Source organism: Prionailurus bengalensis, chromosome E4 (assembly GCF_016509475.1).
Source record: "Prionailurus bengalensis isolate Pbe53 chromosome E4, Fcat_Pben_1.1_paternal_pri, whole genome shotgun sequence".
Classification (NCBI taxonomy): Eukaryota; Metazoa; Chordata; class Mammalia; order Carnivora; family Felidae; genus Prionailurus; species Prionailurus bengalensis.
The window spans coordinates 30,880,834-30,904,006 of NC_057360.1; the positions used below are offsets into that span (position 1 = coordinate 30,880,834).

General features: G+C 35.1%; 1 protein-coding gene across 1 annotated transcript in view; it reads right to left on the minus strand.

Annotated features, from left to right (window-relative positions):
* Positions 1–23,173, minus strand: part of PPP2R5A (protein phosphatase 2 regulatory subunit B'alpha) — a 65,779-nt gene that overhangs the window by 16,274 nt on the left and 26,332 nt on the right. The window contains exons 2-4 of the mRNA XM_043568384.1: positions 16,439–16,635; positions 13,304–13,405; positions 599–691 (exon numbers count right to left, since the gene is read on the minus strand). Coding sequence (XP_043424319.1) covers positions 599–691; positions 13,304–13,405; positions 16,439–16,635 — 392 coding nt within the window. The remainder of the gene's footprint in view (positions 1–598; positions 692–13,303; positions 13,406–16,438; positions 16,636–23,173) is intronic.

The following is a 23,173-nucleotide window of genomic DNA, read 5'->3' on the forward strand; positions in this document are numbered from 1 at the left end:
AAGAAGGTATCCCATTATGTTTCATTCACTCTATCTCCTTTTCTTCTTAAATATCCCATTTATCTGCGGTTTAGGAACTGGGAGGCTAGAATGCCCAAGGTGCTAAGGGGAAGGAAAAAGGAAAGGTCATTGGTAATTGTAACCGATAACAGGAAAGGAGCCGAAGCCCAAACTCCTAATGGTGATTCCATTTCTGTTTTTTCTCTGTCATTTCAAAGTTACAATGCTTAAAACATACCCCAAAGTTCAAGTTCAAAGACTTAAAAATTTAAAAGAAAGCTTCTTGCCCTTTGATTGAATGGTCATACCAAATTTTCTCAGATTGTCCAGAAAGGCTTGCTTTTCTGGTCTTTATAAAATAACTGTAAGAATTCAGGATTGGATGTAATTCCACTGATGTCATTAGAAGCTCACTCTTGTTTAAAATACTCTCGTATTCTCATAGCTCCTTCACTTTTACCCTAATTGTCTGGCAAGAGTATTAAACGATGTTAAAGTAAAATAAACCATTTAAGTTTTGACAGACTATTTCAATCACAAATTAATGAATCATTGCTAAGATGAACCCAAGGAAATTTAAGACATAAGAATTCCTTACCTGCTGTACAAATTTCTGGTCAATGTATCGCTTTGCAATGCTAGGCTGGAAATCAGGGCTCTCCAAAAATCTTAAGAAGAATTCATACACCAACTATGAGAAAAAGTCAAATAAAAACTAAGATGATGCCTATAAAATTTTACCCTATTAATCACTTCATACCAAACATACCTCCCCTACCAACCTAGGAGGGAGATTTCAGAGCTCATTAGAAAATGTGATGAGATGGTAACATTTTTTAAAAAACTAAATATACATTCACAATTTGGTCTCCTAAGCTGGTAAATCTGGGGGTTAATTGCTTCACATCACTTGTTGAAACTGTAATTACAGGAACTAGAAAATAAATATTTTGCCTAACAAAATATTTAACTAAGAAAGACTGTTTTGTAGTCCATACTCACTGGGAACATGTTCATTTTCCAGTGGACTCCTAACCCACTTCAATTTAATTTCTAGAGTTCTTTAAATATAGATCAGAGTTGAAAAAAAATTAAAAAAAAAAATAGATCAGAAACTTACAGGTAAGAATAAACTAGATTGCAAGGGCTGGTGTATCAATAACAATAAAAAGAAAACCTTCACGTCTTTCTATAAAACTATAGTGGGGCAAACAATTAAATCAAAACCAGCATACCTTATCTACACTTGGGAAGTAATGAACCAAATTATGTAAATTAAGGGTTCAGGAAGGAATGTCTATTTACCAAGGTGAATAAACTAGGAAGTCACAGCAGGACTTCTACTTAAAAAGGGCCAAGCATTTTAAAAGTAGCAGAAAATGTTCACTTGCTACCACAAATCAGAATTAAATAAAGTAAGGTTTAGTTCAACTTGCTTCCATCACACCTACATCTGTCCTTCAAAAGAGAGGAAAATACACGAAAGTTCTTTTATTGTAACCTAACAGCTCATAAAAGACAGGAGTATAGCCCCTGGAATTTAAAGTAAGGAATTTGCCTTACTTTATTAGCTATTGAAAAACATATTAATCAAGCATCCTAAACATAAAAAAGGAAGATTATATCCTAAAGCAAAAACAGTCATTCAATAAACAGGTATAGTTGGGCCACATATAGAAGGGAGAAAAAAGGGGCACCTGAATGGCTCAGTTGGTTCACCATCCAACTTCGGCTCAGATCATGATCTCACAGTTTGTGAGTTTGAGCCCCACATCAGGCTCTCTGCTTCAGAACTTCTGTCCTCCTCTCTCTCTGCCCCTCCCCCGGACTCTCTCTCTCTCTCTCTCTCTCTCTCATTCTCAAAAATAAATAAACATAAAAAAAAAAAAGATTGCTGTAATAAATTTACAGACTTTACAACACACACAAAAAAGCATTACCAGATCTGGGGCTTTATCACTCACCACACAATAACAAATTTTTATTATTTTATTCAATTATTTTATTCAATAATATTATACAACAGTTTTAGGAACAAATATTATCTGTGTTTGATGCATCTTTTTTGCCCAGCTGTGCAAAAGGAATGATGCTCATCTGGTCTAATTATTATCTTTTAATTTTCATGTTAAGTATGATATTGTAACAAGAAAACAAATTGGTATCAGTTTTATTTGTAAATAATCTTCTAATCAACTAACTATGTAGATAATTTTGCTTTGGAGTACACACATGCAAAAAAATCTACAAAAATTACCAGAGTCCTCTGAAGAGTAATACAGTCTCATGGACTGCTACACAGGTTCACTGGCACAACTGTCCAGTGCCCATTTTCATGTCCAATACTGGCCTACTGTGGTAAGTTCCTACTTCTGGTTATTGGCATAGAGCTCCTAAAACCCTTGGAATTTCCTGAGTGATAAGGCTAAGAGGTGCATCTGTTGTTATAAGAAGCCCTTTTCAATCATGCCTGAGTTTAGGCTAATGAGATGACTGTAGAAGGATGAAGCCTGCTTATCACAGCAACCAACCCTATGATAAGAGGGTTGAAACTTTCAGTCCCAAACCCCATCCTCCAGGGAGGGGAGAGAGACTGGAGACTGAGTTCAATCACTGATGGCCAGTGATTTAATGGATCACGTTCACCTCACGGAACCACCATCAAAATCCTCAACAAAGGGGTTTGGAGAACTCCTGAACTCCTGGGTTGGTGAACACATCAAGGTACTGGGAGGGTAGTACCATGGAGCCCCTTCTCCATACTGTGATCTATGCATCTCTTTCATTTGGCTGTTCCTGACTTGCATCCTTTATAATAAGCCAGTAACAGTAAATGAAGTGCTTCCTGTGTTCTGTGGGCAGTTATGGCAAATTATCAAACCTGAAGAGTAGATTGTGGGAACGAACCCCAGACTTAAAGCCAGTTGGTCAGAAGTACAAGAGGCCCAGACTCCTCTGACTGCCATGTGAAATGGGGTGTGGCCCCATGGGACTGAGCCCTTAACCTGTGGTATCTGTGGTAACTCTGGGTCATCAGTGTCAGAAATGAATAAATTATAGGACACCCAGTTGGTATCCACAGAGAAGTGGAGAATTTCTTGGTGCAGAAAATCCACACATTTGGTGTCAAAAGTGTTATGGGTAGAGGAAACAAGTTTTCCTACATACAGTGGGAATGTTATTAGGCACTGTACAGCCCCAAAAAGCTTATTCACTTGTTAGGGAGGTGAGACAAAATTAAACATATAAAATGGTATATATGCAAAAATTATATGGCACAGACTATGAGTGGAGGAGACATTTAGAAAAGGGCAATAGCACTGTGGAATAAAGTCAGCAGGAAAAATAAAATCAGCAGGAGGAAAATGCAACTTGGGCCCTACATTTGATCTGACTTTGGATAAGCCAAAAAGAAAAAGAAGGGCTTTTATAGAAAGGTAGGACATGTCTTGAGCACGAGATATAGGGTATGGGTTGATGGGTATGGAATCAGAGACTCAGAACCTTTATGAAGATCCCTAGTTAAGTGTAAGTTAAGATTTGTGGTGAGGTGAGACCAGGTTAAACAGGAGTCAAGTACAGCATGCATTAGCCTATATACTCTACCTCTTAAGATCTACATCAGATATATAGGGCTTAAGGCTTAATACTATTAGGAGTAATTATGTATCTTTTGGGAGATTTGCATGACATCCAGCTGAATCCTCTAAATCACACATTCATTTGAAACCTGTGCCTATCACAGATACACATTAGCATTTCTTACAGAGTTTTCATCTCCGCCATTTACCTGACACAGTGAATATTAAGGGACCAGTTAAGATAGCAGCAAACTGCTATTATGCAGCCAACTTAGCAACAGCGAAGAGACAATAACAAAAGGTTATCTAAACACATGTTGAGTAATGTGAAACCGAAGTAAAAGAATTGCTAGTGATCTACAGAGCTGACAATCTTCAAGATGGCCATTAAGACTATGCTTCTATAAAATTGTACACTGTCCCCACTGTCACTCTTTCTAAACCCTTTATCCTGCATTACTTTTTTCTTGTATTTATTACACCTTGACATAGTATTATTATTTAATCTTTTCCACTAGACTATAAAGGATTTTGCTTACTGGTTCAATACATTACCCCCAATATATAGAGCAATGCCTGGAACATAATATTTCCTGAATGAATAAAAATCACAGTTGTTCAGAGACAATATATTTTTGTATAAATACTGGAGTTTTTCTATGTTCTTATATATGAAAAAATAATTTGCTCCAAGAATCTAAGAAATAGTGCTGCAAAGAACAATAGATACTTGAGCAATGAATTAATTTTTCTAGTAAAATGGCAAACTTCACATACGTTCCTACTTCTATGATCCAAAAAATACCCTAAAAAGTAAAAAAATGTAAACAGTTAACTAAAAAGGGTAATCTTACCATTCTACTCCATAATGACCGTATCTTCACTAAGGTTTAGTTAAAATATATAAAATTCTGATCTTCATCAATAAAAGATTTTAGAAAATGGCACAGCAAAAACAGCAGAGATGATTCAAGTATCTGAAAATGAGATCTATACACAAAGCTAAGAGGACTAGAAATGTTTGGCCCAGAGAGGCAAAAGACTGAGAAGAGACTTTCACAAACTGTAAATACACAAAAGACTGTCTTCAAGGAATATGGCCCAACGTTTTCCAAACTCTTTTAAGAGGAAACTAATTTAAATGGGTTGTAAAGTGGATTTAATATATGAAAGAATTCATGTAAGACTCAACATATACTGAACTAAATGAGATATTTTGTATTAAGTGACTGAACAGTGAATGTGACCAAGAGCTATTTGGATGTGAAGGTGTAGGCTGTAAAATGTGTAGGTTTCTAATTTAAATTTCTAATTATAAAGATCACAAAGAAGAGCTTCTGGTCCCTAAAATACAGGTTATCCCTAAAAAGGTCTATGTTATAGTCAGTACCCCAATAATTACATCTTAAGTATCTGTGCCACTAAAGAAAATAACTGATACAAGAAAATTAAAATACTGCATGATCTGCCTGTATTCCAGGCTAGTACAGCAGCGAAGCATCCCTAATTACCTAGAAGTCAACACACAGAAAATTATAATCTTGTTGGTCCTCAATAAATACAAAATACTTAGGAAAGAAAATAAAAATAATTTGTAACTGTTAATGAATAGTTGCCATATAATACATTTTATAAATTAAAAGATATGATCAATCCCCCAATAGTGAAACAGTTCTTTTGTTCCTTTCTTTTTTGTTTATTTAATTTATTCCATTATTCCAATGATCATTAGTATTTCCATCACAGTATGGAAAAAGAGTAGAAAGACAAAAATGATAAATTAGCACATTTTTAGGAAATTCATGAACCAGGCTGGAGAAATAAAAACTTGAAAGGTGTTGAAATTACTTGTGATTATTCCTTCTCATTAACTAAATATAATGCTTATTTTACATCCTATCAAATTGATTTATGAAATCAAGTATCTGATAAGCTAAGTGTAAGATGTAAACTTCTGGGGCACCTGGGTGGCTCGGTCAGTTAAGCATCTGAGTCTTGATTTTTGGCTCAGGTCATGCATGATCTTACAGTGTGAAACCAAGCCCCATGTCTGGGCATGGACCCTGCTTGAGATCTTCTCCCTCCCCCTCTGCCTGCGCTCCCTCCCTCTCTCTCAAAAACTGACTAAATAAAAATAATAAATAAAATGTAAACTTCTAGTATAAAACAAAAAATTCCTGGTGAATTGATTCAACGTATGTTATGAACAAAAAACTTTCAATGAGCAAATTTCCTCAGTGCTACAACTTTTTACAATGTCATTTATCAGAGAAGCTTTAATATTCCACCCTAAAAAAAGATGATTAAAGGGGCACCTAGTTGGCTCAGTCGGTTGGGCATCTGACTTATAAATCTTAAAATTTTTAACCAACGTTTGCTAATCCTAGGATTCCTCTTCCATTTTATTTAGATATATGTGTGCTAGGCAAAATAAATAAATGAAGCAGACTATTGCTTAAAATGTCACAAATCATGTAGAATATATATTTTTTCTCTTTTTTTAAATTTTTTATTAAAAAAAAATTTTTTTTTCAACGTTTATTTATTTTTGGGACAGAGAAAGACAGAGCATGAACGGGGGAGGGGCAGAGAGAGAGGGAGACACAGAATCGGAAACAGGCTCCAGGCTCTGAGCCATCAGCCCAGAGCCTGACGCGGGGCTTGAACTCCCGGACCGCGAGATCGTGACCTGGCTGAAGTCGGACGCTTAACCGACTGCGCCACCCAGGCGCCCCTCTCTTTTTTTTTTAAATAAAAATAAAATGGGGGCACCTGAGTGGCTCAGAAAGGTGAGCATCCGACTTTGGCTCAGGTCATGATCTCGCGGTTTGTGAGTTAGAGCCCCGCATCAGGCTCTGTGCTGACAGCTCGGAGCCTGGAGTCTGCTTCAGATACTGTCTCCCTCTCTCTCTGCCCCTCCCCTGCTTGTGCTCTATCTCTGTCTCTTTCAAAAATAAACATTAGAAAATAAATAAATAAATAAACAAACAAACAAAATAAAAACAAATAAAATGGAATGACCACTAAAAAATGTAAGTCCTGGCAAAATAAAAACAAGCAATGTAATCGGAAAAGCTAGCACCCATATATAAAAGCAAGATTCCTCTCTACCTTCTAAGAACTATACAGAAAATAGCTAATGTTGCTGATTATCCATCCTATTGTCATTAAATATATATCCTTTTTCCTTTTACTTAAGACACTCTTCACTCCAATGGTTCTAGCCTATAGCAAGCATTGTTGGTTGGCTAATATAATATCCATTCCCTTCCTCTTGTCTGTCTCTAATACTGAAGCTGGCAAAACTAAATATTCACTGTCCATCCACCTTTCAACTAGAGTAAAGGAAAAAGAGAATGGTAATAAGAAAGATGAAAAACAATCCAACAGAATAAAAAAATGAGATTTTAAAAATCCAGTATTTTAAGAGAAAGTAAGAGACACAGAACGATAAGAAGAACCAACATATGAAAAACTGGCATCCCCAGAGACGAAAAAGAAAAAGCAGCACAACAAAAGAAATACTAAAAACCATTACTGAAGAAACTTCAGAAATAAAAGTGGGCTTTTATGGTGAAAGAATACTATTCAAATGAGAAACTTTATCTAGAAAAATAAACACTTATGTATGACCAGTAAAGCACTTGGCCATTAAAGGGACAACATCCTTTACAGACATCCAGGCCAAAAACCATGTCTTTATAAAGGCAAAGAAAATCAGAAGATAATGGAATAACATATTTAAGGTACCTAGGGAAAGAAGATGAATCAAGGATTTTAAATCACATTGGTCTTTAAAAAGAAAATCTACAAACTGCTATTGTACATACAAAAACTCAAGGAATAATATTCCCATGAGTTCCTCTACTAAAGAATGAGTTCCAGGGGCGCCTGGTTGGCTCAGTCAGAAGAGCATGTGACTCTTGATCTTGAGGTCATGAGTTTGAGCCCCATGGTGGATGTAGAGATTACTTAAAAAAAAAACAAAAAAAAACAACAAGCTCCAAATTATCAAGAAATGATCGGAGGAACTTTGACATAAGGATCGATGGTAAGATTAAATATTTTACCTATAGAGCTAAGAACAAACAATGGGCATAAAGGTGACAGAACAGTAATATACAATTAGTTACATGTTCTAACCACATAGGTATTATACAATAATAAAATATAAAGTTGGGGGAGAGGATGGAGAAGAGTGTATGGAAAGTAGAAGCTTTGAATTGTTATGCAAGTATTTACTGTGAAAGTAAAAGGATATTACTTTATGTTATATGCTAGAGAAGAATGGAAGTTAGGGAAGAGACTACTTAATCATTTCAGTATTGTTAATTCTAGGAAAGCAATAAAGTAGCTACAAGAGAAAGAACCCAGGGTATCATATAAAGGTTATCAGCATAAAGGCAACAATAAGAGCAAAAATATACTTCTTCCCACATACCAAAAGTAATTATCTTTTAAGAAAACAAGGGGAGAGAAAAGAAAAACATACAGTTTAAAAAACTGTGCTAGGTTCTGTGCAAACATTATCCCATTCAATCCTTAAAGAATCCTTATTTATCCCAGTTTCATAAAGGAGGAGGCAAAAGAGTTAAGCAGCCTAACCAAGGTCATATAGGTAGAAAAGTACCAAAACTATGATTTAAGTAGAGGTCTGTCACCAGAATCATTTCGATTTACCATGCTTTGTAATGATAATAATTCTCTTACTCTCTTAGAATTTGTATATATAAACTTTTGTTACCTTTAACCAAGGCATATCTGTACCTGTATAATTACACTTTTAAAAACTCACTTATGGGGGCGCCTGGGTGGCGCAGTCGGTTAAGCATCCGACTTCAGCCAGGTCACGATCTCACGGTCCGTGAGTTTGAGCCCCGCGTCAGGCTCTGGGCTGATGGCTCGGAGCCTGGAGCCTGTTTCCGATTCTGTGTCTCCCTCTCTCTCTGCCCCTCCCCCCTTCATGCTCTGTCTCTCTGTGTCCCAAAAATAAATAAACGTTGAAAAAAAATTTAAAAAAAAAAAAAAAAAAAAAAAAAAACTCACTTATGAGGGCTAAAAAAGAAAAAGAATGGCCAGCTGAATTATTTGGAAGATCTGTTTTACTGGTGTTATAATGAAGCTAAAAAGGTATGAATTAAACCTCATTAAAAATTGGTATGTATTTATTTTAGGGCCATAGACTATATTTAGGAGAGGCAGTAAAGCTTTTAAAAATTAAGAGCAAGTACTTTGGAGTAATACTTGAGTTATAAACCTAATTCTGCCACTTACTATTTTTATGAACTTGGGCAGGATTCTTAATCTCTTCTAGCTTCATCTAAGCTTATCTATAAAATGAACAATATTATGGTGTTACCAAAAGGATTAGATAAGATGGGTATATAAAGCAGTTGCCACTATCTCTGAAACATGGTAAGTGCTCAGTAGTCATTTGTATTGCTCTAATTAGCTAATCATGATCAACAGTCTTATAAATGAGTACCATTGATCATATGTAGACACATACATTAAATTCTCTAGAAAAACCCATCTCTGTGTTTGCCTGCAGATTTCAGGTCATTAATATTATTTTTAAAATATAAACATTATCTGAGGCATTAGGCAAGAATCCTTTGAACTTTTACTTTCTCCCTCAGAGCCTTGCTTATTTTAAAAAGTAAGAAAGTGCATCTGAATATTCTCAGAATATTTTAATGAGACATTTGGGGGAACAAAAATAAATGATCATAAAGACTAGATATATAAAAACATGTGCAAAAGAAACACTAAACACATATGAGTATAGTTTATGGCTATAATGGAATCTTTGTTAACAGTTTGTAAGTATTGTAAGATAATCTACCCTGAATCCTATTCTAAAGAATTCTAGTACTAAAGTATCAACTGAGGTAGTGTCAATGTGATTTTACTGAGTGAACTCTAGATGACATTATATTAAAGCCACATATTTGAGGGGGGGGATGTTTAAATGAAGTAGTTAGAGCTAGATAGAAACAGGGAAGGTTTAATGGAAGAACTGACCCTGCCTACATAAGAAGTTTTTACTACCAATTTTCCAATGACTCTGAGGAGTGAACTGTCACACAATGGCATTTAGGTCAAGAAGACTATCCCTTTCTCAGTCTCAACTAAAAAGACATGCTCCAGAGAGAGACTTCTGAAATGTCAAAGTGAACTTGGTGAACTTGCTGACCCATAAAAACAACCCAAAACAATTTGAGCTGCATAAGAATAAGTGAATGTGAAGGTAGATCAGTAGAGATTATTCAGTTTGAGGGGCAGAAAGAAAAAAAGAATGAACAAAAAAGGAACAGAGCTTCAGAGATCTGAGGGACACCTTCAGTCATACCAACATACACACACATATTGGGAGTCTCAGGAGAAAGAGGAAGAAAAAATATCTGAAGAGGTAATAGCTAAAACCAACTCAAACTTGATGAAAAATATTAATTACACAAAAACTCTTACTGGAGCTCAATGAACTCCAAGTAGAATAGAGCCAAAGAGATCCACATCTACACAAATCATAATCAAAAGTGACAGAAATTAAAAACAGAAAATGTTCAAAGCATCAAGAAAAAAATAACATCACACATATGAAGTCCTAAATAACAACTGACTTGTCATCAGAAAACAAGGGACACCAGAAGACCCGTGGGATGACATCTTCTAAGTGTTGAAGGAAAAGGGTAGTTAAGCCAAGAATTCTATATCCAGCAAAACTCTCCTTCAAAAATGAAGGGGAAATTAAAACATTCCCAGATAAACAAACACTGAGAGAATTCACTAACAGACCCGCTCTACAAGAAATACTAAAAGGGAACCCCTCAGAAAGAAATGAAAGGATACCCACAAGAAGAAATAAAGAGCACAGGTAAAGGTAAGTACAGGTGAACCTTGAGTAATGCAGGGGTTAAGGGCACTGACCCTCCCCACCCCAACTCAGTCAAAAATCCACATGTAACTCTGGACTCCCCCTAAATTTAGCTACTAATAGCCTACTGCTGACAGCAAGCCTTACTGGTAACAGAACTGATTAACATGTATTTTGTATGTTATAAATATTATATACCGTATTCTTAAAACTTAAGTAAGCTGGAGAAAAAATGTTAAGAATATCATAAGGGAGAGTGCAAACTGGTGCAGTCACTATGGAAAACAGTATGGAAGTTCCTCAAAAAAATAAAAATAGAACTACCCTACAATCTGGTAATTGTACTACTGGGTATTTTTACCCAAAGAATAGGAAGACACTAATTTGAAAAGATATAGGCACTCCTATGTTTATCGCAGCATTATTTAGAATAGCCAAATTATGGAAGCAGCCCAAGTGTCCACTGATAAATGAATACAGAATATGGATGAAGAAGATGTGGTATATATACACAATGGAATATACAAAATACATAAAAAAGAATGAAATCTTGCCATTTGCAACAACATGAATGGATCTAGTGAGTATAATGCTAAATGAAGTAAGTAGAGAAAGACAAATACCATAAAATTTCATTCACATGTGAAATTTAAGAAACAAAACAACAGAACAAAGAAAATAAGAGACAAACCAAAAGACAGATCTTAACTATTGAGAACAAGCTGATGGTTGCCAGAGGGGAGGTGGATGGGGGGATGGGTGAAACAGGTGAAGGGGATTAAGAGTAAACTTATCACAGTGAGCACTGTGTAAGGCACAGAATTGTTGAATCACTATACTGTATACCAAAAACTAATATAACACTGTAGGTTAAGTATACTGGAATTAAAATTTTTTTTAATATTGTAAAGAAGAGATAATACATTTACAGTACTGTACGGTATCAAAAAAATCTGCACATAAGCAGACTCATGCAGTTTAAACTCATGATGTTCAAGGGTCAACTATACATAACATAAAAGCATAAATGAATTTTATTTATAACTCATTTATTCTACTGTTCTACAAGACAATCACATAAAGCAATAATTACAAAATTGTATTGGTGGGCATGTGTAAAGATCTAATTTGTATGACAATACCACAAATAATACCACAAAGGAGGTGGGGGAGGGAATGGAGGTATATTGGACCAAAATTTTATATACTACTGAAATTAGCTGTATTCAACCAAAACAGATTGTTTTAAGATGCTAATTGTAATCCTCAGGGTAACTACTAAGAAAATAAAAAATACAGTTAAAAAAATAAGGGAATTAAAACGGTACCCTAGCAAATACCTATTTAATATAAAAGGCAGTAATGGAGAGTAGAGAAACAAAAAGGCATACAACATATAGAAATAGCAAAATGGCAGATGTAAATCCTACCTTATCTGCAATTATATTAACTGTAAATGGATTAAACACTCCAGTCAAAAGGCAAAGACTGTCAAAACTGATTACAAAAACATGATCCAACTTTATCAAGACAAAATGTATATTCAAAGGAACTGATTAAAAGGAAAAGGACTGGAGAAGATATACCATGCAAACAGTAACCAAAAGAGAGCTGGAGTGCCTACACTAATAACAGACAAAATAAATTTAAGAAACCATCTAGAGTTATAATAAGGACAATACATACAAAAGATATAACAATTATAAACATAAGCAGCTAATAATAGGGCCCTGAAATACATGAAGCAAAACCTGAGAGAACTAAAGAGAGAAATATAAAATTCAACAATAAGTTAGAAACTTTGTATCTTACTTTCAATAATGAGTAGAATAAAAGATTAAAAAAGAAAAAGAGGACTTGAATCACATTATAAACCAATTAGACCTAACAGATTTCTACAGTATGCTCTACCCAACAACAGAATACATTCTTCTCAAGCACACATGAAACATTCTCCAGAATATACTGTATGTGAGGCTCTAATACAAGCTTCAATAAACTTAAAAGCATTAAAAACATTCAAAGTATATTCTCCAACTACCATGAAATAATTAGAAATCAGTAACAGAAAGAAATGTGGCAACCACAAATATGTAACAAGTAAACACATTCCTTAGTAATACAGAAGAAATCACAGGAAAATTAGAATTTATTTTGAGGTGAATGAAAACAAAAACACAACTTATCAAAATTTATGGGAAACATGTTAAAACAAAAACTTGTACATGAATGTTCATAACAGTTCTCATTACAATAAGCCAAAACACCCATCAATTGATTAATGGATAAACAAAATATGGTATATCCAGAAAATGAAATATCATTCAGTCATTAAAAAGAATGAGGTATGGACATAGGCAACAACACTGATGAACTTTAAAAATACTATGTTAAATAAAAGAATCCAGACACAGAAGGCCATATATGATACGATTTCATTTATATTAAATATTCAGAACAGGTAAAGCCATAAAGACAGAAGGTAGATTAGGAGTTGTCAGGAACTGTGAGAATAGGGGAATGGGAAGTGACTGGTAATGTGAATGGGGCTTCCATTTGGGGTGATAAAAAAGTTCTAGAAATAGACAGTGGTAATGGCTGCACAGCACTATGAATGTAGTTAATGCCATGAGTAGTACACTTTAAAATGGTTTAAATGATAAATGTTAAGTGTATTTTACCTCAAAAAAAGTGAAATACAATATTTTGGGGAAAAGAAAATGATGAGCAAACATATTAAAAGTCAAATGTTTTCCATAGACACTCAGATCTAAAAGAGAACAACCATGATTTCAGCAGAATATCATAAATGTAAAAACTGTCAATATATAATTATGTTTCATACTTGTATGTGAGGCCAAGAGGCCTCAAGCGTGGGTTCATCCTCTTCTGGATCAAAATCTGGATTATCACTTGGAGGAAGAGTACGGAAGATGTTAGCACTGATCTGTAAAGAAAACGAATTTAGATTTATACTCTTTGTTGTACAACTAAACAATGTAAAATGAAATATTTTAAAGATAACTTTAAGAAAAAAGTTGTGACTATAAGCCTAGTTCAAAACCTGTAAACCTCATCAAGATATGAAGAAGTCAGGTATTTGTTTCTCTTTTTTCTATCCCATAACTATGACTTCTTCAAATGCCAACCTACTAAAGATTACAGATTACCTCTGGATTCCTCTTCCTTAAATTACAAGTTGTTCTTTCCCAAGTTTTGCTTAAACGGAAAATTTAAAAAAAAAAGGAAGGAAGGGAATTCTGGGGAGAAAACCATGAAGTTCCTAAGTCTACCTATCCCTAACTTGATCCTTTTCATCTTTCTACAATTCCCTCTATATTCTAATCCAGCCATTTACTTACCTTACAATCCTAAAGAGTTTGATAAAAGATCTCCATTCTTATACATACACACAACACTAAGGAAGAGGGGTAGGAGGGCAGAATACCCTCAGTGCTATTACAGACATAGTTTATAATATCCCACTGGTGATTTAATGTATTTCATCTATTCTGAGCCTTTTTAATTTTTATTTATTTTTTAATGTTTATTTATTTTTGAGAGAGAGAGAGAGAGAGAGAGAGAGAGAGCGCGCACAAGCTGGGGAGGGGCAGAAAGAGAGCGACAGAGAATCCCAAGCAGGCGCTGCACTGTCAGTAGAGAGCATTATGCGGGGCTCGAACTCACAAACCATGAGATCATGACCTGAGCTGAAGTTGTACACTTAACCAACTTAGCCACCCAGGTGCCCCTGAGCCTTTTTTTTTTTTTTTAAACATATTAATCTCTCTAAAATCAGGATGCTGACTCTTCATTTCCGATTCAATGAAATACAATATTTAAAATTTCATCATTCACACTGTCTTAGCACCAAGGTAAACTAACACATCTTTGTTCTTTAGCAAAGGTTAGACTGTGGTGCTAATCTTTGAAGAATGATGAACAACTGAGAAACCACATGGTTTATTTAGCAAACACTTAAGGCCATACTATTAAGAAGTTAGTCACCTGAAATAAACTATCTGGGGAATAAAGGATGAGACAAGAGGTCATAGGTGGTGCAAATTTCCAACTATTCTTATGAAGTGGCATCTATGGTCAGCCAAATAACTGCTTACAGTCAATTACTATAACCGTAAGACTTAGAAAGTAATAACCTAGAATTTGATCTGCTAGAACTCAAAGCCAGTACATGAGGGCAGAATAGTTTGACAGATATCAATTTCACAAAGAATGGCATAAAGTCACAGATAAAACATGAAAAGGAAATATATCCCATTCAGAGGGCATAATTTGCCTTTGAGATCATACTTATTATTGGCAGTAAAAGAAAAAGTTAACTTTGTTGTGCCACCAATAAAATTAACTATATATAACAAATATACATAAGAGCTTTATAGGGCCAACAGCATGAGTTGGCGTCATGCTTGTCTAGAAATTAAGTACCCAGAAGTTAAAAAAAAAAAAAAAAAGAAAGAAAAACACACACACCTTTTTTCTTGGAGAAAGAAATTAAATCCCAGAATTTATTAGTATAGAATAAACTGACTCAAACATTTGAGTACTTCTGATATCTAAATATTTGAATACCTTCAATATTCAAGTCAATAACTTTAGGTAATCTTTATACCCAACATGGGGCTCGAACTCACAACCCCAAGATCAAAAATTGCATGCTCTACCAACTGACCTAGCAGGCACCCAAGTCAATAACTTTACAGAGATTAAAATAAAGTACCTTTTTCCAGGATTTTTAAAATTCCTGAATACAAACCATCTGATTTACCAATCAGTAAAATGGAAATACTGTTTTTTCCCCTGAACATATTTTAAATGATAAACACAAAACACAAAACAAAATGAGTTTATCAGTATTTAATACTTCTGTTTTCAAACTGTCACTTAATTTTTACAGTCTACTGAGAGTCTAGGAAGCAATCTGCATTTTGATTAATGTTCCTTGTATAGCTAATCTTTTAAAACTTCTTTAAGGAGCACTGGGTGTTGGATGTAAGCCAATTTGACAATTAATTATATTTTAAAAATAAAATAAAAAAATAAAAACAACATTAAAAAAACAACAAAAAAAAACTTCTTTAAGGCTTTTCATTTTTGAAAAAAAAAAAAAACAAAAAAATCATCCCAAATTTTCTGGTGCAAATGCGACGGAAAAAAAACTCAGCTAGTATAACGGGGCCAAATTAAACTTTCCTACACATTTTGTTCTTCCCCCAGAACATATATTAGCCAAGGGGAAGGAAATGAAGACAACTACAAATTGTACTTGTTATAACCTTCTATACCCTGGTAACATCTAAGCCTCAATTATGTATTCAGTGACTCTCTAATTACTCCGACTACATTTTTTGTATTTTGGTACTATGCACCAAAATACAAAAATCGCAAATCCTAAACAAACTTTACTGTTTGATGGAGAATAAGGTTGAATTATTAGTATCCTAAACAACCTTACCTTAATAAGGTTCAGAGACTTCATAAACTTATGTTATTTACCTTTTTAAAGGTCCTGAGTTTTTATTAAAATTCAAGTGCTATAAAATCTATAAATATATTAAAATAGTCTAAATAAATACATTTTTTAAGACCTGACTCCTTTACCTACCCTGCTGAACTGTGGAGTCCAATAGTTTTTCATTGGTCTTCTCTCTCTGCACTTTAAGACATTCTCCCTTAGTGACAATTCAGCTCTATGACAATCACCTATCAATCTGTATAATCTTAAGCCTACGTTTCTCCTAAGCTCTGGATCTGCACTATGCAATATGACAGCCACCAGCCATTGAACTATTATAAGACAGCATCAGTGGAATGAATGGATAATCTTTCAAATGGACTATTTAAAAAACATTGAGTACACTGATTATTGTATATTTATTAAAAATCAGTCTCAGTAATTCATAATTACACCTCAGATCTTGAATTTATAGAAATCTGAGGAACTTAAGTCTAGAAGGCTTACCATTTTTACTATATCAGAATACGCTGATTCAACAATTACACCACGATTAGTTGAAACATACTCAACCAGTTCATTCAGTGTTGCCCTTTTAATTTCTTTGCTCTTCAAGTCTGAAACAGAGTCCATGAAATCAAACAGTATACAACACTGCTGCAACTTCTGACAGAAAAGCTCTTGTTGTTCATTGGAAGTGGCATCTATAAATAAAAATAAAGAAAAACTTAGAAATAACCTACTCAGAAATTACCTTTAATAAGCTTATTAATTTTATAGATGCTATTCACACACATAAAATAAAAAAACTTCTCTCAAGAATCTAGTGAAGAAAAAAAAAAATAATGAGAAATTCACCCACCTAATCTCATCATTCATGCCAGAAACCAGGATCCACAATGGACTTTTCTTCCTCTCTTACTACCCATAATCAACCATTATATGTTATTGATTCTGTTTAACATATCTGGAATCTACCCCTTTTTTGGTCATTCTCACTGCCATTTTAATTATCCTCATCTTCCATCATCTAAATTACAGCAATGATATCCTAACTACTCCTCTTGCCTGGTCCCATAACTACTACAACTCCTGATTTACCTTCTAAACTACCTCAAAAGCTAAAAATTGTGCTAAACAGAAAATCAATCTGATCACACTCAATACTTTTCAATGATTCTCCAAAAATTACAAATTGAAACTCAAACTTGTGTACAAAATTCAGCTGCCTGTTGTCAACAATCAACTCTCAACACTTTGCAGCATGTAACCCTTTGGTTAAACCATATTCCCTCGACTTGTGAGATTTTACAATTTCCTTTGCGTGGAATGTTCTTTTCCCACATTCCCACCCTGGGAACCCTCCCCATTTATTAAGTTTCAGCAGAAACATATTCCCCTCAGAAACTCTAGGACACTAAAGCTAAACTGGTTAATCCCCTTTTACCCAAATGTATCTTAGGTTTGTACCTAAGTTACCTACCGTAACATTTTTTGTTCTATGTGGCAATTATGTTTTACATGTACAACATTCCTAGACTGCAAGGCCCCCAAAGACGGGAAACAGTGTTATTTTTATCTCTATCTCTGTCTGTCCCTCTCCCCACACCCCACCACCTCTTATATCTAGAACAGTATCTGGCACACAATAGGCATTCAGTAAATGTTTCTTGTTTTACTTTCTACTTATTTACAAAACTATGGACACATTATATTGATTTGAGTCTAACATATGTATTAAATCCTTTTGTTTCCAACATTCAAGAAACAACAAAATTTCAATTCTGAACTTTCACATCTGTAAACAAGGACCTTCAATTAGCTCAATTATTTAAGTTTCTTAATTAGGGGGATTAAATTAAAAAAAAAACCTCATATGCACCTACTTAATATACTTAATTTGAAAAAGCAGAAGATGAATAATACCTCTGCTTTTTGTAAGCTTCCCAATTATGCTAAACTTGTTAGACTGGGTATGTGTTACACACTAGAGAAGGGGTGATTATTTGAGCTGGAAGAATCCTCCTCAACTCATACTGTACAGGAAATCCCCATACGTTTTTTCAGTTTCTCAGTAATACCTTTATCTATTTGTAAAGATATCTATATCCTCATTGTATAACTTTATATCTGTTTTTAATTTTTTTAAATTATTTTTATTTATTTTTGAGAGGCAGAGAGAGACAGAGCGCAACTGGGGGAGGGCAGAGAGAGAGGGAGACACAGAATCCGAAGTAGGCTCCAGGCTCTGAGATGCCAGCACAGAGCCTGACGTGGGGCCCAAACTCATGAACTATGAGATCATGACCTGAGCTGAAGTTGGATGCTCAACCGACTGAGCCACCCAGGTGCCCCACTTTATATCTTTATTATAACATATATTATATCTTTATGTATAATTATACATAAAGATTATACATAAAGATTCCCCATTATACTGATGGGGAATATAGGGAAATAGGTGTCGTACCTTTACAAGCTAACTCAGTTCTGACAGAGTTTTTAAAATATTTTTAAGCTATTTTTTCCTTTTAATACAAAAACTCATACAATATCCCATTTCACTATGTGGCCCAGCCCTAATTCTCCTTTTCCTCCCACTACCAACTCAACAGGAAATCACTGCCTTTCTTGTTCCTCAAAGGCCATGTGTCTGCTCAAACTCTTCCCTACCTGATATACCTTACCAGATTTCCTCCCCTATGTTTCACTCACCCTCCAAGAATAAAATTAAATCTCACATTGTCCACAAAATTTCCCTTAGGTAGTAAGTAGGTCAGAACACAGTGATCCCTCCCTTCTCTGAACATCTACAGTACTCAGTCTCAATCATAGAGTTGAATATGCATTATGTTTAAGTCTGTATTTAATGAGTATTTCTTTTATCACCCACCAAAAGATTTCAGATTCCATAAAGGCAAGGATCATTCACTGAACAAGTTTTCTTTTTATTTCTTTTATATCATAGTGTAGGGTATATAAGAAGTCAACAAACATATATTTGATGCTTGAAAAAAAACTCTTAAATTTGCGGAATAAAGACTATACACTGAAAAACAGGCTACAGAATTAAGTTCAAAATTTCTGCTGGATATCAAAAGTGGTATCAATAAATTACTACATCATGTCTATGCTTAAGAATTTATAGTAATGACCATTTTTATCAACAACCTACCTTGATGGTGATTTAAATGAATTAAATGAGATAATGGTCATGAAGTTGAGTGAATATATTTCAAAGTTGGAATAAAAAAGGAGAAGCCTCTGGCTAACATGTTAGAAGACACAAATGATTTTTAGGACTGGTAAATAGTAGTAGATTCAGGAATATGTTACAAAAAGAAGTTTCATTTTCTGGGCACCTAACTCATAAGAGTCTTCTCTACAGAAAAATTGGTGTTTTTCATAGCTTCTCCATTCAGTAATCCATTTCTTAACTTAAAGATTTATTTGAATTTATTTTTTCTTCTCCAGTATTTTATCTCAGCATTACCTAATGCTTAGACGGGATAGGTCACATCTGGATCTTCCCAAACATTAGAAATATTTAGAAAAGTTAACATTTCAACTCCTTTGGCTCTGAGTTAAAATAGGCATTTCCAGTCCTCAATTTTTTTTAGGTATTAGAGAAAAGAAAAATCCTTTCCCACCTAACCCTAATTTAACTTTCAAAACAGTCCTTAGTTCTGGGGCACCTGGGTGGCTCAGTTGGTTAAGGGTCCAACTTCGGTTCAGGTCATGATATCATGGTTCGTGGGTTCGAGCCCCACATCTGACTCTGTGCTGACAGCTCGGGAGTCTGGAGCCTGCTTTAGATTCTGTGTCTCCCTCTCTCTCTCTGCCCCTCCCCCGCTCATGCTCTGTTTCTCTCTCTCCTTCAAAAATAAACAAACATGTAAAAAAGATTTTTTTAAATAATAAAAACTTCTAACTTAGTTCTGAAAGTTAGAATGACTTCCTGTCTTCAAGGGATTACAAACTGCTAGGTACATGACATGCAACATCTTTACGTAGATTAAAAACATTTTTATAATGGTTATCCTAGTAAGAAAAGATGATTACGGTTTTCATCAAGAAGCTATGAAATAGGGGTGCCTGGGTGGCTCAGTTGGTTAAGCGGCCGACTTCGGCTCAGGTCATGATCTCGCGGTTTGCAAGTTCGAGCCCTGCGTCGGGCTCTGTGCTGACAGCTCAGGGCCTGGAGCCTGTTTCAGATTCTGTGTCTCCCTCTCTCTGACCCTTCCCCGTTCATGCTCTGTCTCTGTCTCAAAAATAAACGTTAAAAAAAAAAAAATTAAAAAAAAAAAAGAAGCTATGAAATATATTGTACTTGTTGATGTTTATTATGTCCCAACTCAGGTGTCTCTACAAAACACAATTTACACTGAATTTTCTTGTAAGAAAAAAAAGAAAAGCAGAAAATATATTTCAATAAGTTGAAAAAAGATCAGACTATATTCTGGCTATACTTCATAAATATGAATGACAACTTGTGAGAAAAAGAACGTGTAATAATTCTCTTTGCTAATGTAAAAAGTGCTGACAAAATCTGTATTGGTGACTTTATACTTTAACTTCACCACTTATAAGAATGCTTCCAAATGAAGTCTGTTATACTCAATGATATTTCAGTTTGGCAATGTCTTAACATTTAGGCAGTAATGTCATGTATTGTTCGAACTTAGTTATTTTTACTGGGCTAATGTTAATTATCCATTTGCCATTTTCAATGTGGATAATGTCCATTTCGATTCCAATGGTGATAGCTTTTTTCCTTAGGATTCTCTATCTGCAATATTCACTGACGTCTTCTATGAGAATTTCACTTAGTGGTTTAAAAATAAAAACACCTGCAGAAACATACAAGTTCACAGGAAAAATTCAGAACACCTTAGAGTACTATGCCATACAGCAACTGGAATGGTAGATGCACACACTGTTAACTGTTACACATCATCCTGAGTACAACACAGTATTTGCTTAGTCAACTTGAAATTAATTACACAAGAGACCCCAAAGTTTTGCTCCAGCAGTTTAAAGCAGGTCTTCTTGAAATAATAACATGTATCCATTTTTTTTTTTTTAAATTTCATTTAGAGAGAGAGAGAAAGCGCAGCGAGCACACACAACCAGGGGAGGGACAGAGACAGGAGAGAGAATCCCAAGCAGGCTCCACACTGTCAGTGCAGAGCCCAATGGGGGGCTCAATATCACAAATGGTGAGATCATAACCTGAGCCAAAGTCAAGAGAAGTGCCCCTGACATGTATCTATTTCAAGTGGATTATTAATTTCTTCTAAAATTTGTAAATAAATCAGGAACAAATAAAGGATGAGTATTTAAGATCCTGGTGACTGCCATTTAAATGAAGAGAAAAACCAGTCCTATTCATAAATCTTTTAGTATATTTTGGTCTCCCTAAGTATTTACTTGGGAGCAATTCAGACTAGCAATTATTACCAGTAATTATTATCATAGTGTATCGCGTTCAACAGTTTTAAATGCTTTAAGTCTTTAAATTGTCAAAGAAATTTGATTACAATTTAAAAATATTATGACCTAAAAAAATATTATGACCTACATTTATCTCTTCAAAACTATCAGAGAACTAAGGATTTCCTAAAAGTGCTCTTTACTAAGTCCCCAATAAAACAAGCTCTGCATGAAAATTATGGAAGATCTGGGGCGCCTGGGTGGCTCAGTTGGTTGAGCGTCCGACTTCAGCTCAGGTCACGATCTCGCGGTCCATGAGTTCGAGCCCCGCGTCGGCTCTGGGCTGATGGCTCAGAGCCTGGAGCCTGCTTCCGATTCTGTGTCTCCCTCTCTCTCTGCCCCTCCCCCGTTCATGCTCTGTCTCTGTCTCAAAAATAAATAAAACGTTAAAAAAAAATTAAAAAAAAAAAAGAAAATTATGGAAGATATAAGAAAAACTGCACGAATCAAAGAATTATTCAAAAACAGATGTGCTTTTTGCCTTGAAAAATACATAATTGGTTTAAACTTGCCTGGAAGATGAGTTTTTCAAATGCATCTTAACTCTCTTCATTTTGTTATGACTGAAATTTGATCCCACTAAAAAATTTTCAGTACTGTAGAAGTCTTAGGCAGAAGGAGAATCAACACAACTCTAGGGAAGGGAGGCATTTAATCTTTGAAGAATTATTAATACAACTTTGAAAACTCACAAAAGCCCTATCAGGTTTCCCTATTTATCTCTAAATGCTTAAGTTTTTTTTCAACACCCAACATGAAGATGTATCTGACTCACACTTTAAGAAATGTTGCTCTAGGGGCACCTGGGTGGCTCCAACAGTTAAGCATTCGGCTCTGTGCTGACAGCTCAGAGCCTGCTTGGGATTCTCTTTCCCTCTTTCTCTGCCCCTCCCCTGCTCTCTCTTTTTCTCAAAATAAGTAAATAAATAAACTTAAAATAAAAAGTCGGAAAAAAAGAAATACTGCTCTAGAGAACTGTTTATCAAGGTGTGAATGGCAATCTACTGCTGGGTAGTAAGATCATTTTAGTGGGTCATGACTAGAATTTTAAAATATATATAAAATATCAATGTGTCTCAGTATGAGTACTGAGTAGTAAAGTAAAATGTGGTTTTTTTAAAGTTGATTTATTTTGAGAGAGACAGAGATAGCACGAGCGGGAGAGGGGCAGAAAGAGAAAAGCCCAAGCAGGCTCCATGTTGCCAGCATGGAGTCTGACACAGGGCTCAATCCCACAAACCATGAGATCATGACCTGAGCTGAAACCAAGAGTCAGACACTTAACCGACTGAGCCACCCAGGTGCCCCCTGTAAAATGTGTCTCTTATTATAGTTTGCAGTCAAAAAAGGTTTGAAAACGACTGCTTTACAACATGTACTCTAAGAGGGCACACTACAAAGCGTGTCCAAGATCACAAAATAAATCTGTAATGCAAACAGGATTGAAATCACCTAGAATGCAAGAAAAAGTACATATAAGACCACAGTCTTTGAAATATCTATCAACTGTTCCTCTAATAGCTATATTCTAAATCCTTACCCACTTATAGATTCACAATGTATATTAATTAAAGATGGCAAATTTGTTTATCTCTTCCCTTTCATTCTAAAATAAGACTGGGGCACCTGGGTGGCTCAGTGGGTTTAGCCTCCGACTTCCGCTCAGGTCATGATCTCAGGGCTTAAGAGTTTGGCCGTGTATCAGGCTCTGGGCTGACAGCTCAGAGCTTGGAGTCTGCTTTGGATTCT